This window comes from Pleurodeles waltl, chromosome 12 (genome assembly GCF_031143425.1).
Source record: "Pleurodeles waltl isolate 20211129_DDA chromosome 12, aPleWal1.hap1.20221129, whole genome shotgun sequence".
Lineage (NCBI taxonomy): Eukaryota > Metazoa > Chordata > Amphibia > Caudata > Salamandridae > Pleurodeles > Pleurodeles waltl.
The window spans coordinates 220,400,179-220,418,541 of NC_090451.1; the positions used below are offsets into that span (position 1 = coordinate 220,400,179).

The 18,363-nt window shown below is 42.2% G+C and overlaps 1 protein-coding gene across 1 annotated transcript in view; it reads right to left on the reverse strand.

Annotated features, from left to right (window-relative positions):
* CHTF8 (chromosome transmission fidelity factor 8) overlaps window positions 1–18,363 on the reverse strand; it is a 92,282-nt gene that overhangs the window by 54,854 nt on the left and 19,065 nt on the right. Inside the window, exons 2-3 of the mRNA XM_069218646.1 lie at window positions 5,020–5,068; window positions 1,368–1,485 (exon numbers count right to left, since the gene is read on the reverse strand). Of these exons, the coding sequence (XP_069074747.1) occupies window positions 1,368–1,485; window positions 5,020–5,042 (141 nt within the window). The 5' untranslated portion in view covers window positions 5,043–5,068. The remainder of the gene's footprint in view (window positions 1–1,367; window positions 1,486–5,019; window positions 5,069–18,363) is intronic.

The following is an 18,363-nucleotide window of genomic DNA, read 5'->3' on the forward strand; positions in this document are numbered from 1 at the left end:
GTCTTTTTAAAGACAAAACTAACAATTAGCAAAGCACATATTTTCCTTTTAAATCAGTTTTGGTAAGTACATTAATTAGCTGTAAAGATTTTTTTAAATCCCTTTTAGATTTTTAAATTGCATATTAACTGTTGTTTTGGTATGTATACATGTAATATTCCGTGAGGCTATGCTCTTTAATAAAGGTTTATTTTATAACGCCTGCCAAGACATCAGATAAAGGGAAAAAGAATACAATCCATCTTAAATTTCTTGCATGAGTCTATGCTCCATACTTTCAAGAGTCCTTGTAGATACGACAATCAGAAAGCCCAAGTTTCTGTTGAGTTTTCGTTTCTTTCACAGTACACCTCAATTTCCCACAAATATCTAAACTGGGCCATGACTGTAAAAACTGGAACAAAATCCATGCTCCAATAACTAATTTTTATGAATGCCAAACCATTCACAGAGCACGGAAAACATTGATGTTCCATTTACCTGAGCCAATCAATGCAACCATCACGGCATGCATACCGATATACTTACTTCTTCGCTCGCTGAGTGCCATGGAAAGAACAATCAAAGGAAGAAACTGGACACCGAATGAGTGCACAAGTGTGCATAATATACATTTGCTGACATAGCAACACTTATGACTTCTGCTGCACAACTGCAGCCGATCTTTGATCCTCACCAACATGATCTACGCATGCACACTTCTCACTTGCCATCATTGCACACACCTTAGTGTCAACACCACTGCACTTAACTATGCTGGAACCCTTGCTTCTCCCTGCAGTGTGCATGTCAATCCCCCCCCAGGAACAACACTGAGGCACTTCCTCAGAACTTCCAAACACTGCCTCTCACACAAGTTCCTCCAACAACCCCCTCAAACCTACTTTTGCATGCTTTACGAGGGTGGCAAAGAGCACCTCGGGCTAACACTAGTGGGATCAAAGCACTATAAAGATGCAATGAAAATCTTTTTACAGGGAACAAAATCATCATGGATACGACAGAGTGGTCTCAAATACCTCTAAGTGGTTGAAATCTGAGTGGGCTATAAACCCATATTGGTGTCCCGATCATGGCCCTCGAGACTATGGTTTCCTGTGTAACACCAAATGGGAAGATGGCATCTCCATGTTGAAACACCTTTGCTCACAGCATGGAAATATCATCTTCTATCCTAGGAGACCCACTGCATGAGTTTGAGTCCAGATGTTTTTATCATTTACTGCACAGGTAAATCAGCAGATTCACCCTGAAGCAGATGGGGCTGGAGTAGAGTCATGGACACACAAAGCATGGTTCAGTAATGGGGTGTATAAGGCAAAAGCTGCATCTCATATGGCTGAGTGATACAAAAAACAGCTGCTCACCTCCTTTGTGTAGTGCAGGTCCCCCATCAGATTCCCCGCAAGTCCACTCTGGTGCCGCGATTCAATCTCTCCTTGCAGCTCTACCAACAGCCACTCGTCTGTGACACTGCCAGGAGAACTGAAATACCAGCAACAGATCTTTAAACACACTAAGATGAATTTGCTTTATATATCCATAGAACAGTAACATAGCATCCTCTGTATCATGTGAAGGACATGCAAGCTTTAGACTCTCCACAACGTCTGGTAGGTCCGAGACCGAGTCAGATACGTGTTATGCCTGCGTTTGAGTCTGTCACAAGCCACACATGGAAATGAAGGCATGAAGTCTAGGGGTAGAGCCAGTCACATGTCAGTTGACCCCTCTGAGAGGCTGGTATGGATAGGCAGTCTGTCCCAAGTTTTGCTTGTGCTCCTGAGTTAATTTTGATGCAGGGCCGAAGTCATTCTCTAAAATGTCAGAGTACGAGATGGACTCAATTAATCTACTACCATAAGGCACCTATACAAACATAACGCATGCGGTTCAGCTGTTTTAACATAACATATGTGGCACTTTAAGATCATAGAGCTAGAGAGGACACAGTCCTACAGGTGTCCAATGTTTCACAAGGGCTAGTAAGTTAGGAGCCTGTTAGACTTGGGGTCTCTATTTGGCAGAGAGATACACCCTTGTCCAAACAGGGACCACAATCCTAGTCAGGGTAAGTCACACACAATCCAAATTATCCTGTGCCCACCCTCTGGTAGCTTGGCATTGAGCAGTCATACTTAACTTAGAAGGCAATGCGTAAAGTGTTTGTGCAATAAATCATACAGTAACACAGTGAAAACGCCCCAAAAATACACCACACATTTAGAAAAATAGGTAATATTTATCTGAATAATTTAAGGTCAAAACGATGACAATCCAATGTACATAAGCAGAGCTATGAATTTTTAAAGATTAAATCCAACTAAAGCGCCTAGAAACACAATAAGCTCCAACTGGGGCTATCACGGCGTCATTGACAGAGTCGTTCCCAACAACACCACTGGTGCCGGTCACGGAGACGCATGGACCCCCAGGAACAGTACCTTTGGAAAACGAAGAACAATGGCATTGCATGGAGTCGGAGTGGCATCAGACCCTTACGATATCCAAGGAGTTGAGGTTTCACTTCTGCTCTACGAGGCAGATGGAGCGGAGGTGTCGGTTCTGTCCGGATGTCGGGGGAATTGAAGTGGCGGCGTCCACGATGCGTCGGTCGTTTGTAACTCAGCCTCATCGCTGGTTCGAGTCAGTCAGGGCGCAATGTGTTGACTTCACAGTGTCGCGAGAACCCTGAGTGACGTCAGCGAAGTCGCAGCAAAGTCGGAATTGCGTTGCCGGACGGATTCTTTGCGTGCAGCGAGGTCCACAGAGCAGGAGCAGGCTGAAGTCACTGAAGTCGTTCCAGAGTCGCTGGAATTGGAAACTAGCAAAAAGCTAGCTGGTGAAGCCTTTTTGGCCCGAGACTTCAGGAAACAGGAGGCAAGCTCAATCCAAGCCCTTGGAGAGCACTTCTCAACAAAGTCAAAGTCAGAGAACAGCAGGGCAGCAGTCCTTCACAGCAAAGCAGTCCAGATCAGTCCTTTGGGCAGCCAGGCAGTTCCTCTTGACATGTTACTGGTTCAGGTCCAGAAGGGTCCGAGTAGGTGGGGTCAGAGACCCAGTTTATATACCCAAAGATAACTTTGAAGTAGGGGAGACTTCAAAGAGTGGTTTTGAAGTGCACAAGGACCCCTTTCAGTACCGTTCTGTCTGACAGGGTCCCAGTAGGGGGTTTGGCAGTCCACTGTGTGGAGGCAGGCCATTAGCCTTTGAAATGTAAGTGTCAGGCCCGCCACCCTTCCAGCCCAGGAAGATCCATTCAGTCTGCAGATGAGAGCAGGTGTGACTGAGTATCCTGTGTTTGTGGTTGTCTGGGTGAAATGCACAAGGGAGCTGTCAACAAGCCAAGCACAGGCATGGATTGGAGACAGGCTGTAAGGCACAGATGGATTCTGAGTGCAGAGAAAAGCTCACTTTCTAAAAGTGGTATTTCTAGAATAGTAATATTATATCCAACCTCACCTATAAGCAGGATTTTCTATAACTATTCTGACCGCACTAAACCTGACCTTGTTACCCCTTTCAGATCAGAATCTAACACTCAAACAGTATGAGGGTACCACTAATGCCATCCTATGAAAGGAGGCCTAACAGTAGCGGAAAACAAATTTAGGAGTTTTACACTAACAAGACATAAAAACCACACGTCCATGTCCTGCCTTTTCCCTACATAGCACCCAGCCCTATCGGTTACCTAAGGTCTACCTTTGGAGTGACATATGTCAAAAAGGGGGAGTTTAAGGCTTGGAAAGTACTACTAAATGCCAAGTCGAAGTGGCAGTGAAACTGCACACACAGGCCTTGCAATGGCAGGCCCGAGACATGGTTAAGGGGCTACTTATAGGGTGGCACAACCAATGCTGCAGGCCCACTAGTAGCAATCAATTAACAGGACCTGGGCATTTGTAGTGCACTTTACTATGGACTTACAAGTAAATTAAATATGCCAATTGGGTATGAGCCAATGTTACCATATTTTTAGGGAGAGAGCACATGCACTTTAGCACTGGTTAGCAGTGGTAAAGTGTCCCGAGTCCTAAAGCCAGCAAAAATGAGGTCAGAAAAAAAAGAGGCAGAAGGCAAAAAGTTTAGGGGCGTCCCTGCAGAGAGGCCATTTCCAACAGAGCCCATGTCATGCTAATGATTGTGAGGGTGAAGGGCTGGGCACTGCTGATCATCTGTTGGAGTGGTGCCACCACCGGAAGGGCTTGGATAGAGTAAGTTACTTATTCATCCTATGTCTCTGCAAGGCTGGTAAGCTGTATCAGAATAGGCACATAACATGTTAACACTGCACTGTGCTTCTGGAAGAGTGCTAAAGTTGGAGCACAATCAGACATTAAGCCTATTAACACTAAAGCCCAGTATATCTTAGGTGGAATCAGTTACCAATCAGGTTCACATCTCTGTAAGACGGAGAGGATTGGGTGGTGGTGCTACACTGCAGCTTCATGAACAGCTAGCCCGATTGCTGAACTTCGACCACTTCCCATCTGCCTACAAAGATAAAGATGATGACACACTCAGGAAAAGAGTAAAGATAATGTAAGTCTCATCCTAAACTCAGGAATTGGTCCTGATATTCTATGGTGTGATTTTCCTTTCTTGTTGGAGATGCTTGGGTAGGGATGTGGCCACTATCTACAATGCATTGCATTTCTTGTGCAGCAACCCTACTCGTCATTTCAGCTGCCTTGGCATACTACCACTAGACTGTATGGGTGGCTCTCCTGCAAGTGATGAATGAAAGGCAACAATTTAGCCCAAGCACAGTTCAGAAAGGTACGGTATGTCGCTATACCTCCCCAGCAGCCTATCTCAGGGAATTATTGTTTTTTCTGGAGGATAAGGAATGCGTGTCAAGAACAACTGTCAGCACATAACCAAAAACAGTCAAGTTATGAACTGAGTAAACATATTCTATCACAACACCACATACGGGAATCAGCACGTTATGCACAGTATATGTGCATTCCCGCCCAAAAAAAACACACATAACTTGCTAAATTAAAGTGTTACCTGGAAATCCAAATTTGCACCATCTTCAGTGGTAAGGTGAGCTTCACTCCTGCAAAAGAAATTGACTGTTAGAAGAAGTACAACAAGGTGCAATGCCGTCGATGGAGAAGAGCAATATAGATTTGTTGCTTTTCTATTTTATTTCAGGTATAAAAAGAATCACAGTTTGTATATATGTTACTCCTGTTACAACTTATTTAGTTCAATCGCGCTAACTTACAAAGAACCGTACGTCAATTGGCAATAAGGATTCACAACCAGAGCAGATAGAGTGGTAGATCAGGACTAGATGTTACGTGCCTCCAGTCTTCGTTGTGATCAGCGATATGAGGTATAGAATACATCGGGACATTGTTTTAATGGGCAGCTGTCTCACATAGCACCATAAAGAAGTTAAGATCCAGCATTAACATTGCATACAATATAACAAAACAGTAACCGTAACTGGAATCCGTTCACAGAGTCCCCAAACCTTCGCCTCCCATCTCTGCATCCCCACCAGCTTCACTCAGCCAGATCTCACAACGAGCAGCTGCAGGGCCTCACCTAACCTGCCTCGCCAAAAAACCATGTTTACATGTCACACAGAAGAAGCATAGCACGGCCACATTAACAATGTTTGGACACCTACCATACCAACATACGGGACAATCCATGCAGACTGACTGACTACACTTAACATCTGGCCTTTCAGACCAATACATTATCTATGAAACAATAGGTTTCAAGAGACCTATAAAGCTAGACCAGGGTTCTTCAAAGCAAAGCTCAGGAGCTACTGGCAGCTCTCCATGAACCTGTGAGTAGCTCCCCCATGTGAAGCTCAACTTAGTAAAAAAAAAAAAAAAAAAAAAGCTTATTTTCGGTTGAACTAGGTATGTTTTGAAAAGGATATATTTAAGAGTAAAATGTGTGCATTTTCAGAACTGATGAGCTTATGCTTGCAGAAAGAAATATATTTAAGGCTGGTAATTAAAAGGTAATTCATGCTGCGTTAGGGAGTCTTATTACTGATGTTTTTTCTTGGGTGCATTGCATTTTTAACTGTTGAAGCATGTAGAGGCACACAAAAGTAAAACTGATAGCATTTGTTTTTTTTAAACATTGTTGTTGGTGATTTTATCTGATCCACCGAGGTGGTCACTGCTTATAATCAATCCTGCATGCAATGGTGGCTAGTGGTATCTTGTCTGAAGTGGTCAACTTTGTAAAACTGATAATTTGTGTTAATTACCCAAGATGATTATTATTAAAAATAATTAACTCTTATTTTGGAAAAGTAAGGCAAGCCCTGAACTATACAAAGCACTGAACAAGAAACTAAACAATGGTCCTACAGAACTTGCCAACCTGAAAGAGATGCTAGAATCTAGAAGAAAAGTGGTGTTGGATCCGTACCGAGGAATAGAAGACTCTGTAAATCATAGATGAGGTGCTAAATTAAGCACTTACAAGCGCAAAAAGAGAGTAGTACTCTAATAAGACCACTGAATCAATAACCAAATAAAGGGAAGAATAAACATATTTCGAACAACAGATTAATCGAAAGCCCAGCAATTCTCCACTTGAGCTTCACAACATTCTCAAGGCCTACAGTTAGTCTTTGCCTCCAACAAAACAAAACAAACAAAAAAAAGGGAATACACTGAGAAAGTGTTAGCTAATGACTATAAACCATTCTCCAACATGCATTACTGTCATCTTTATCTCCCCTAGCAAATCTGACGAGAGGCGAGGTTAGCAGACAAGATCAAGGATCTGGCTTTGACAGCTAATCTTCCTTACATATTCTCCTTCCTTTCCTGTTTCTCAAATCTTACTCTACTCTTACGTCTCAATCTCAGATGAATTTGTCTAGTGGGCTGTGAGGCCTTTTCCTAGTATCCTGGGACAGTCATTTACTTTTGGGACTATCCTAGATGGGTTGTAGTTTTTACCACTGGGGGTCTTGTTCGGCAGCATTGTGGTACTCGAACATGATCAAATTTCTGCCGTTAAGCACTCATGAGAAGTAGCGAAATTCAGCACTTATCGTGTACTCTATTTGGTGTTCAGTGTTTGCTCAGAGCCTTACTTCGATGATCAACAGGTTGGTATTTAATTGTAAGTAAAATGTAGTTGTTAAAAATATGATGCAAACAAAAAGTGAAAGGTGCTTGCATGTTCTAGAAGTTGGATACAACCCAAAACAAGCTTCCAGAATTTATGGTCAAGGTGATAGGATCTAATCTTAAATAAATCTAAGGCCAATGTTATAATGTTGGGAAGAGTTCTGGGCGTTCTCACTCCCTGTAGCAAAATTTGGGTTTACTAATGTTTATGTGAAGCCAGTTAGTACGTTAGAGTGGGGCAGACAAATTCAATGTATTAAGTATGACATGATCTCTTTGCCCATCTCTTGGTAGTCCTGGGAGCAAAGTGGCGCAGCTTTGTGGGCTTCACTGAACATAGGTATGTATTCCAGAAGTTAGTTCAGGGTGTCATGTGCCACAATTCATGTGGCTACCCAGAATCAGAATAGTCCGGGTTTTTGACTCACCGAACTTGGGGACCAGTTAGGGTTTTAACTGGTCTAAGACCAAATGAGATGGGCTAGACTGCTAAATGTATGGTACCCTCAAGTTCCCTGGAAGAACCAAACTTCAGCCCCTTCCTCCCCCTCCCCCCCTCCCTCCCTCCCCTCCCCTCACCCCCCCCAAACTCATAAGTCCCAGTCAAGGATTTCTGCTTGGCGAGGGCACCAACAGGACAGAAGGTCCCCACTGGACACAACAGCTCTGGATGTTTAAACTGAAAACTTGAAATTTGAGTCAGCAATCAACCATGACTTCAAATGTGAGATAATCTGAAGCAATTTTGACTAAAACTACTGTGCCCTTATACAAATGTCCAACTAAAGCAAATAACATACTTTACAAAGGCCTGGGATGAAGAATGAAATCATGGTGTCCCTCCAAGAATAGCTCATGTAGGGCCTCCTCAAGGGTGCAGCACTGCTTGTGGATGGTGCAAGATCACCAAACTTGTAGCCCTGTAAAGCATCTCTACAGAGCTTTGACTTAAAGATCATGCCCTTGCTTTTTTGGTCGATACTGGTCAGCTTGGCTACTGGATCACTGTGCTATTGGTAAGCTCACACTCAAAGGCATCCTTCTTACGTGGTTTTGGTCAGCTTGTTTTGCGTTGATGATCTTCATAGTCATTGTCCTGCTCTTCTCTCTTCAGGGAACTGTTCAATTTCTACATTCCCCAAGCTGGTCATGATAGCGGGGTGGATGGAGCTTCTCCTGCATCTAGACCTGTTCCCAGTCTTCAGTGGGAAAATAGCTGCCAGCAATGTCCTAGTCATGGACTGTACGAGCTGATGCAAAGTCTCCTCAAAGTCCATACAAATAAGGTACTTGTTCAAGGGAGGCGAGATACAAACTACGCTGCAAAGTATAAGCTAATTTTGCACTTTCTTACTTGTCTTTCCTCTTGTAGAACGTTTCTGTACACATGCAGCAGAAATAATCCAGTCAAGGTGTGTTGTAGAAAGAAGATGGCTGCATGAAGTGTGGACACTAAATGCCTGGTGACCCAAAGATAAGAGTATTCACAGAATATCGGACAGAGAAGACGGAAGCATGCATCTTACTCAACACAAATATGGAACTTCAGCAGACACCCTGTGGAGGCGAATAAGACAGGTATCAAAAGTAGAGTAATGGCATATCAATGTAATTGGAACATAATTAAAGCGTAATCCCTAGTCAAACTTCTACAACTTGAAAGAGAATACATCTCGAGCAAAGCAAAAGCCTTGTTGCAGTGCATAGAAACTACACATACAGCCATCAAGACAGGCTTCATTGGACTTGGCCGAGAAGATGACTTGCGTCACAAACACAAATATACGAACTAGGGGACAAATCCAGGGAACTGCTTCATTGGCTAGCAATGAAACATTAAAAACAGTGTAGTCCTGGAGATAAGAGAAAACGAGGGAGGAAAGATCACAGACATATGAGCCATACCCAAACTTTTGCTGATTATTATCAGAACTTATTAAACAGGAAACAGATGGGAGCACCCTGCCATCTGTTTCCTGTTTAAGAAGGCTCCCTTGAGCCAGCGAGTTGACGAGCTTTGGTTGAAGCACCTGGGTGCCAGTGAGTGGTACAGAAACCTGAGAGGACTTTTGTCAACATTTCCAGCAACCCCACAGACAAAGCTGCTCTCTGCTGATGAAGAGGTAAACCTAGAAACACATGTCCAGAGATATACAGCACCAGCTGCACCTACTAAGGTGAAAAATTACAGACTACTTTATGAAGTAAAAACAAACTTGTACTGCATTTACCATGATGCAGTGGGGCTGACTGCCTGCTGGAGTGTGAGGCAGGGTGCTCTCATTGTTTCCTATTATCAGAACTTATATAAATACTGCCCCAAGACGGGTCAGACAGTATGGGTGGAGATGATAGAAGAACTACCAATACCCACTGCCCACAGAAGGGACAGCAGAACTAATCATATGCCTTACAATATAAGATCTCTTTGAAGCCTTAAATTAATTGATGCATAAGAAAAACACCAAGACCAACTGGCTTGCCAGCAGAATTTTAGAAGAGGCTTTGCTCCGCAAATTGTCTCAACCGTTCAAAATGCCGAAGGAAGCCCTATTAGCAGGGCATCTACTCTCGGATTTGAGAAAGGCCTCAATTATAATAGTCCTGAAACAAGGTGGCCTACCAGACAGACGTAGCTCCTACCACCCAGTACCCTTATCAATGGAAACATTAAAATAATTGTAAAGATCCTAGCTAATTGTTTAAAGCATCTCCCTCATTGGTGCAAAGGGTTTCATGACCAAGAGAGAAACAAGACAACCTTAGCCAGACTCAACTTGCCATCAAATGGTACGGAATGCAAGTCCTAGGCTTCCAAGTCCGACCTCAAATATCCTCAGACTTTGAAAAGGCATTTCGTACTTTAAACTGTAACCACCTTTTGCTATGTCCTGGAATTATCTACCCTAGTGTAACAATTCATAAAATATGTCAAGCTTTTATACACAAAGCCACTTACACAAGTCTGAGTGAATGGCATAATGTCTGCCGTTTCTGCATCATGAGACGTGCACACCAAGTCTGTCTTCTCTTATTATTTGCCCTCACTACTGAAAAGTTAGCAGCCTGGATCTGTAGGGATTGCCTAGCACAAGGCCTAGACTGAAGAGTGGGAACAGATGATCATGTATCATTATTCGCATATGAGCTTCTTCACATCAGATACCCCAAATGGTCAGGACTGCAATTAATGGAAGTACTTCAAAAACAATTAGGGTTGATGTCTGGTCTAATGGTTAACTAGGACACGTCTGTGATCTATTCACTGCTAGTGGATAGCAGTACATACAACTGGCAGTCTTATGGATGCTTGGTAAACAATACTGAGAATTTTATGTACAGGTAAGACACAGAAATGGCAGTTTACACACTTACCATCTCAGTCAAGCATAAATTAGCATATTACAGGTACATGTACAGAGTTTACTATACACCACAGACTACGGAAGATGAGAAAAATGATATCTCCATACGGTCTTAAATTTAAACAAGAAGTTGGGGATTTCTTCCATGTAACGTGGTCCTGCCCCACAAGACAGCATACCTGTCCACCATTACACGCACACTGTCCTATGTGATGCATATCTCAATCTCATCGTAGTTGGCATTGATAGGTATAACGGGAGAAGATGAGTTCCCAAGGGGCCTGTGTATGCAGATTCGTTTGGGCTTTCTTGTTGCTAAACAGGACACTGCCAAGCACTGGTTGCCAATGTACCAAGGGCAAGGCTGCCCCGCCAACACAATAAAATAAGAAGTGCCTAGATTTCCCATATTCACCTGGAATTGTAAGTCTGAAAAGGGATACTTATATCAAACTTTTAATCATAAAAATACATCAAAAGTATAGTAATGCGCTTTTCTTTTATATGATACTGCATTGTGAGGTCGCTGCTGTTGTTTTTCAAATAAAACCCTTACAAAAGTTTTTAAAATACTTTTTCCCTGCCATCCAATCTCAAAATGGTGTTCAAAGGGTGGGCTTGACTATTTATTGAATACAACCATCAAGGGGAAATATTAATGCATTATCACAGTAGAAACCCATGTGCTGGAATATTTATATTCCTCCAGACAAATATACCATCATCTATTTAAGGGAGTCCATCTATTATCATTAAAAACATAATAAGCTTCAAAAGGGAATATAATTATTCTCAGCGACTTGAAAGCATAAATCTTGCATGAAGTTGTAAGGCATTTTATAGGTGACGAGCTTGAGACTACTTGGAATATTACAACTCTATCTTAAACGATAACTGTACATCAGATTAAAAAAAGGACCCTACTTTTTTGAGTGATCGCACAGAAATGGAAATGCATTTAACGGTCGCATTTAAGGATCTATTCCTAGTGCAGTAACACACTGAGACTCTACTATGCAAGAAGTCAGTTTGCAAACACTACGCAAGTAACACAATACTCACCATAAACATTACAACTGGTCATGCACTGAGATTATATCAAAAGCCAAGAGGCACGGAACTGGCCCATAATATCAAGCAATACAATGCAACTCATGGCCCTAATTAACTCAAAAAGTCACTTTTTCTTTTGACACACAAAACATTTGCTGGAAACAACAAAAAACATGCGAGAGACACATTAATGAGAAACACTGCAATGGCTAGACCCTGCAGCCCAAATGATAAGTCATAGCAATCAAAGCGGTTTCATACCCACAAGATTGATTTCATCTAATACTAACTTTCTGGTTCAGGCTCTGGACTACTATTCACACAATATGGTTCCAGCTGCAATCATCATGTTAGACGCATAGAAAGCGTTCTATTTAGTATAGTGGACAGAATTATTAGCTATACTGCGACATTACAGATTTCCTTTGAAGTTTATTATGCTATTGCAAAATGTACATAGGAAAGCCACGTCAGACATAGTGATTAACTATCAGGGGGCAGGAAGTCTTGCAATAAGGAGAGGTACAGGGCAGGGTTGTCCCATGTCGCCAATTCTTTTCAACCTTTTTTGCCGAGCCTCTGGCTGCTGCAATACGTCAAGATTCACTGATTAAGGCCCCATAGCAGAAAATAATGTTAATAATGCTTTTGCCAAGCTCCAGGTGTTAGAAGTATTTGCGCTGCTATTAGAGTCACTAAGCTCACATCCCTCCATTAAACAACTAGTGACCGCAATATATAGAATTATGCAGACAGAGGCTCCTATTGGGGTACGAAGGGCCAGGGTTGCATGAAAGGCAGATCTACGAGGGGCTATACCTGCCAAAACGTGGACGTACTGTTGCAAGCTTACTGGTCACTTATCACCAAATGGCAGGCTTCTCCTTACACATTTTAACTTCCTGCACCTCCTATACCACATTCTGTTTGGCCTTTCTCGGCTCTGCCTGTGGTCTGACTCTCACTGCCCATACTGCAGGGCCAGAGATGCAGACTTCACGCCCCTCCCCTGGCCGTGTCTGGCCATATGTGATTTCTGGTCAAAGGTGTTCACGACCTTCACAAGAATGGTGGACCTACCACTAAAACAATCCTCCTAGATGGCAATCTTGAGGTACACTGCTGATATCCAACGCAATATTTGCCGCTTCATCACTGTTGCAGGCAAACATACAGGTGAGCATGTACCTGGGGAAGGGATAAGATCCCCACAGCCAGGCAATGGCTGTTGACTGGGGACACTGTCAGGAATAACTGGGGACTTATTATTTCACTCTGCCCCACGCAAGCAGACCAAAATATTTGGGGCCCGTTGTTCTCTTGTCTGCTTACCACTAACGATCTGGTGGCCTGATGGGGTTTCCTCCCTCTTCATATGCCAGGCAGGGATGCCTGCCAACAGCCGCCACAACAAGAGGATATCCGGTCCATGCCAGGAAGACCAAATAAGCCTCATAAGTGTTAGACTTCGAATGAACTACCTTTTTATGTCTGCAATGCAAATGTGTTCTGTAATGTTGCACTATGCACTTCATGATCTGGCAATGACGTCGTTATTATGCCTTATCTGCACCTGAGTGTGCCTAATTAGTACAATCCTGTATAGCTGTGTTGTTACTCAATTAAACTGAAAATAATACAAAGAAAAACATTGATACTGAAACCATGGCCAACCTAGCCCTATCAAACCCACCCCAATAGTGCCTGAATAAGGCCACAGACATTTTCAACTCATGTATGAACTACCTGAATACGGAATTTGCATCCATCAACAGCAAAAACAGTAGACTCAATTCCACTTGCCCTACTACTCCAAAGCCCTTTACGAAGAAAGGAAAAACATCAACAAATTGAAGAAAGACTGGAGGTGAGCACCATCACCATTAAATCCAACAAAGCTTTGTACTGTGAGATAAAAATGCCAAGGCCACATCTCTATATCTAAGGCATCATATCATATATCAAATCCCTCCTCAATACGGCCAAGAATAGACTGAAAAAGCTATTTGATGTAATTAATCAAGCCAACAACTCTCTCTCCAGCCCCCTATTTAAGGCAAGGAGATCATTTGCAATAACTTTGCTGAGTTTTTGACAAAAAAATATTAAAGACTTTAACACCTCCCTTCCTTCCAAAGTCAACAACATAATTGAAGAGGTACTGGCTTGCAAGGCACTACAGCAAGGCACTTCAGTTTAATCTCTGATTAAGATTTACTACAAACTCCATCGAAGGTAAAACCCTTTGACCGTCTTTGTGGCGCTATTATAGGCTCCATTAGTAATCCCTAGCCAAACTGCTGCCCTACATTCGGACAACCCTGGTTAACTCATCACTGGATCAGGCCTGATTTCCCCTCTCATTAAAAAAAACAATTTCTGGACCCCAACAACTTCACAACTTCGACCCAGTATCCACTCTGCCTCTCCTAGGCAATGTGATTGAAAGTTTCATAGCCTCCCAACTGTCATTCCACATCCAGGACAACAACCTCCTCAGCTCCCGTCAATCAAGATTCAGTCAGGGCCACAGCACTGAGACTGCAGTTCTGCACATTGTCGATAATGTCCTCTGCATCCTAGACATGGGCAATTCCTGTCTACTTCTGCTCCTCGACCTCTCCACGATGTTTGACACAGTCAACCAATGGCAACTGCTAGAAATCCTGAAGCATCAAATTTGTATGGATAGTTTTGTCCTTAAATCGTTCTCCTCTTACCCAAGTAACCGCTCCGAAATTGTGACAATTGGGAATCCTGCCTCAAATCCAGTCAGCCTGCAACAAAACATTCCACAAGGTTCAATTCGCTCCCCATCCTTTTCAACCTCTACCTCAAACCCTCTGTACAATCCACAGGAGCTCAGTGGTCCCCTTCCACCTATATACCGATGACTCCCAAATCTACCTGAAGGTCTCATGCCCAGAAGACATCACCCACATATCCAACTGCATAAATAGAATTCAAACTTGAATGGCTAACAACCACCTCAAACTAAACCTAGCAAAACCAAAATTTCTTCTCATTTCCCCAGGGAAAGCTAACCTGCCGATCAAAGATTGGATGGATCTCCTTCCGGAAATGGATGGCCACTCTTCCAGCATTCAGAATGCCTAATCTCTGGGATTCACCTAAACAGATGTCTTCACCTTCAGAACCTATCATCTCTTTTGCAAAGAATGTCTATTTCCAGCTAAGGCTTTTTTGGAGAATCAGGAACCCCATTTCTGCAAAAGACCTTAAATCTGTTGTCCAGGGGCTTTGCTCTCCAGACTTGACTATGGAATTTCACTCCTTTCCAGCGTTCCCAAAGTTCTCCTAGGTCCTCTCAGTATTACATGCGACAGGCGCTTCATGAAAGGACACAAGAATTTCAACCGCATCTCCCCCATTCTATGCTCCCGTCAATGGGTTCCATGGCTACTCTAGTACCTATCAAAGAAACTGAAAATCTCAGGTGCAGTCGCAGACTCACAAAACTCCAAATTGCTCCTCCTCGAAAGCCCTACCGTCAAACACAAGTAATAAATGAGCCAGTCCTTCCGGAACCGCCACAAGATTATGGAACTCTCTCTCGCCAAACCTTTGCCTGACCACGTCATGTCACCTTCAATAAAGACCTCAAAGCTATTCTCTCTGAACAACACCTGGCCAGACCTGCTCCTTCCCCCTTACGCTCCCGCCAAGGGAAGACTTACCTCAACCAGCACAAACAATTATTCAGCTCATGGTACTGTACCGTCTGTCACTACTAAGTTTTACCAGGAATAGGTATGAAGAGCTCTACTTCACGGCGATGGGGACTAACCTGCTATTCTCTACCCCCTTACTATTATATGTACATTTTCTACTTGTTATTGTTACGTTCTGTTTTATTGTAGAACGTTCCGATTCCTACGATCCATGTCAACTGAAGTAAGTACACTGGCTCTTCTTGTTCTTTCCTTAAATGTTTATTTCATTTCCAGTTATAATGTACAGACAGAGATACATGCGCTCGCCATCCCCAAACCGGCACAACTCCGACCTTTCATATGAAAACATTCCAATCCCCTGTCACAGCCTGCCCCGACATTCCACTGCCCCTGTCATAGCATTCTTCTTTTACATACAAACTAATACATCACTACACATCCCCTTCTCTTAAAAATCACAAAAAAACAAGAAAAAAAAATAATATATATATATAAATAAATATATATATTTTTATTTAATCACACAAAAAAAAATTCTAATACCTTAGATTTTCTCAGAACCCTGCCAAAACACCTTTTCTTCACTTCACCACAAACTACATTTTTATTCTGTTCACGCTCATTCACATTACATTCAAATTCTCCCATATTAATACGAGTCTGAACACCTTCCTGACAGCCCCTAGCTTCCAATTCCCCAATAACTCTAGAATCTTTGTTACCATCACTATCACACTCCAACCACCAATATTTGTTATTATTACCTTCCAGCAAATCATACTGCACAAATTTTTGTTTGCAAGGCTTAGCAATAGCAACGCAACTCATGTGACATACACTGCCATCATCCAAAATGGCAGTATTTCTCTTCATTTTCTTAATTCTTATAGGCTCGCCAAACTTGCTCTCACCTTTAGCCACTTTCCTTACGGATTTCACTCTCACCCAATCTCCCACATTCAAATGTACTTCCTTAGTGCCATATTTATTCTTAAAATACTTCTTGTTCTTTTCTTGTGAACACTTTATGCACTTTCTTACATGTTCCTTGCTCCAAAGTACTTGTCTGCTTCTTTGCATCCAAACAGGGTTAATCTTTGAAAATGGAATTCTACCTCGCATTATATCAAACGGACTTTGACCTATTGTCTCATGAGGTGTCACTCTATAAGCCCATAAGATTTTCCTTACCTCAGAATCTATATTACTTTTGTTTCCGTGCTTTGCAATTTGAATGATGACCTTGAAAATCCTATTTATACGTTCCACTACAGCATTCCCCCTGGGATGATATAAAGCTGTAAACCTTTGTTCAATACCAGTCATTTTAGCAAGAGTTTTAATTTCCTCAGATTTAAATTGAACACCATTGTCCATCAATAAAATTCTGGGAAATCCTTCCCTCAAAAATATTTCCTCCAAAAAATTAATCACTGCCTTGGTATCAATTTTTTGTAACACAGAAAATTCAATCCACCTTGAAAACAAATCAACTAAAACCACAATAAACTTTGAAGTCCCATCATGCCACGTAATAGGACCCATAATGTCTAAAGCAACTTCTTCCCATGGTATAATAGGACAACTTGAAGAAGAAATTGGCGGGTTAAGTGTCTTTTGAGCTTTGTCACTATTCTCACACTCCATGCAGTCACGTACATATCTCTCAATTTCTACATCAATTTTTGGCCACCAATAAAGTACTTTAATTCCTCTTTTGGTGCGAGATATTCCTGAATGACCTTCATGTCCAATAGCGATAAGTTCGTTTCTAATACCACAGGGAGGAATAATCTTCCCACCTCTACACACAAAATCACCTTCAATACTCAATTCATCTCTCACTTTGTTAGAATCCATTTTGAATTGATTCGTTTCTTTAACACGTGTAAGTTTGAGCTTTTTCCTCTCTGAACGCACTGTCTATCACATATGTTATCTTATGTATATTTGTTTAAAGTAAAATAAGCCTGGTTCCACACCACAGGCTTGCAGCTGGTTTCTTTCCCTAACCGGGGCACGTTACTCATTATAATCATGTGTTCAAAATAACTAACCGACCTCGGCTGTTGTATTTTGGGGAGGGAAAGGCTGATATCTATACCTTTGAACCACGTAATCCTTTGAAGGGTCTCAAGAATGTGGGGAGTCAGGCAGCTGCAGAGGGGAGGCAAGGACAAAGCTGGGAATGGAACCGGTGTGTGGAAAACTGATTAACTCCTTAAAATATCTGTATGACGTATATCATTATTTACACACTTTATGTATCCTTTGATGTATAAGTATAAATATCACTGTTAAACGCTTCATGCCAGCACACTTTACTTCGGGCCTGGGATGCCAGTGGTAAACCTGTCCTCTTTGCTGCAGCAAAAATAAACAGACCTTTGGTCATTGATTTTTTCACTCCGGCTCTCCGTGTCAAAAACTCCCTTGTAAATGCATTTGTAAGTATCTGCAAATATGTGCATTTGACAATTTGGCGCCCGAACAGGGACCTTCCAGTGGATATCTTCAGTAGCTCTGTCAAGAGACGTGCTGCCAGTGGGGGGACGCCGTTCCGGAGGTGTAGATTCCAGGGGCCCCTGCACAAAGACTTAGTTTCAAAAGCAGCTGCATCTTATCCACCGGGCAGGCCTCTCCCCGCTTTCTCATGATGTCCCAGCGAAGTCCCTGAAACCTCGGTTTTTATCTTGACTGATTAGTCTGACACGGGCGGCCGGAGAGAAATCCAGGAAAAAGCAGATAGTCAGGTAAGACTGTTCCTCGCTGGCTATTTGTCTGCTTTAACTTGCATTTGAGAGAATAATTGTTTTTGGATAACTTATCACTTTTGGGAATGATTAGTTCTTGGTAAATTTGCATTTGTACAAGGTACCATTTGACAATTTGTATTACACATGTTTTTGTTTGAATAAATTTGCCCAGGCCTAGAGCAATTTGTAAGTTGGTAAATATTTGAAAAAGGGTTTTCTTTGGTGCACATTTGAAAAAGGTTTTTTTGGTGCACATTTGAAAAAGGTTTTCTTTGGTGCACATTTGAAAAAGGGTTTCTTTGGTGCATGTTGCATTTTGAAATTTGGTGCGTGTTGTATTTTGAAAATTTAAAAGGTTAGATAT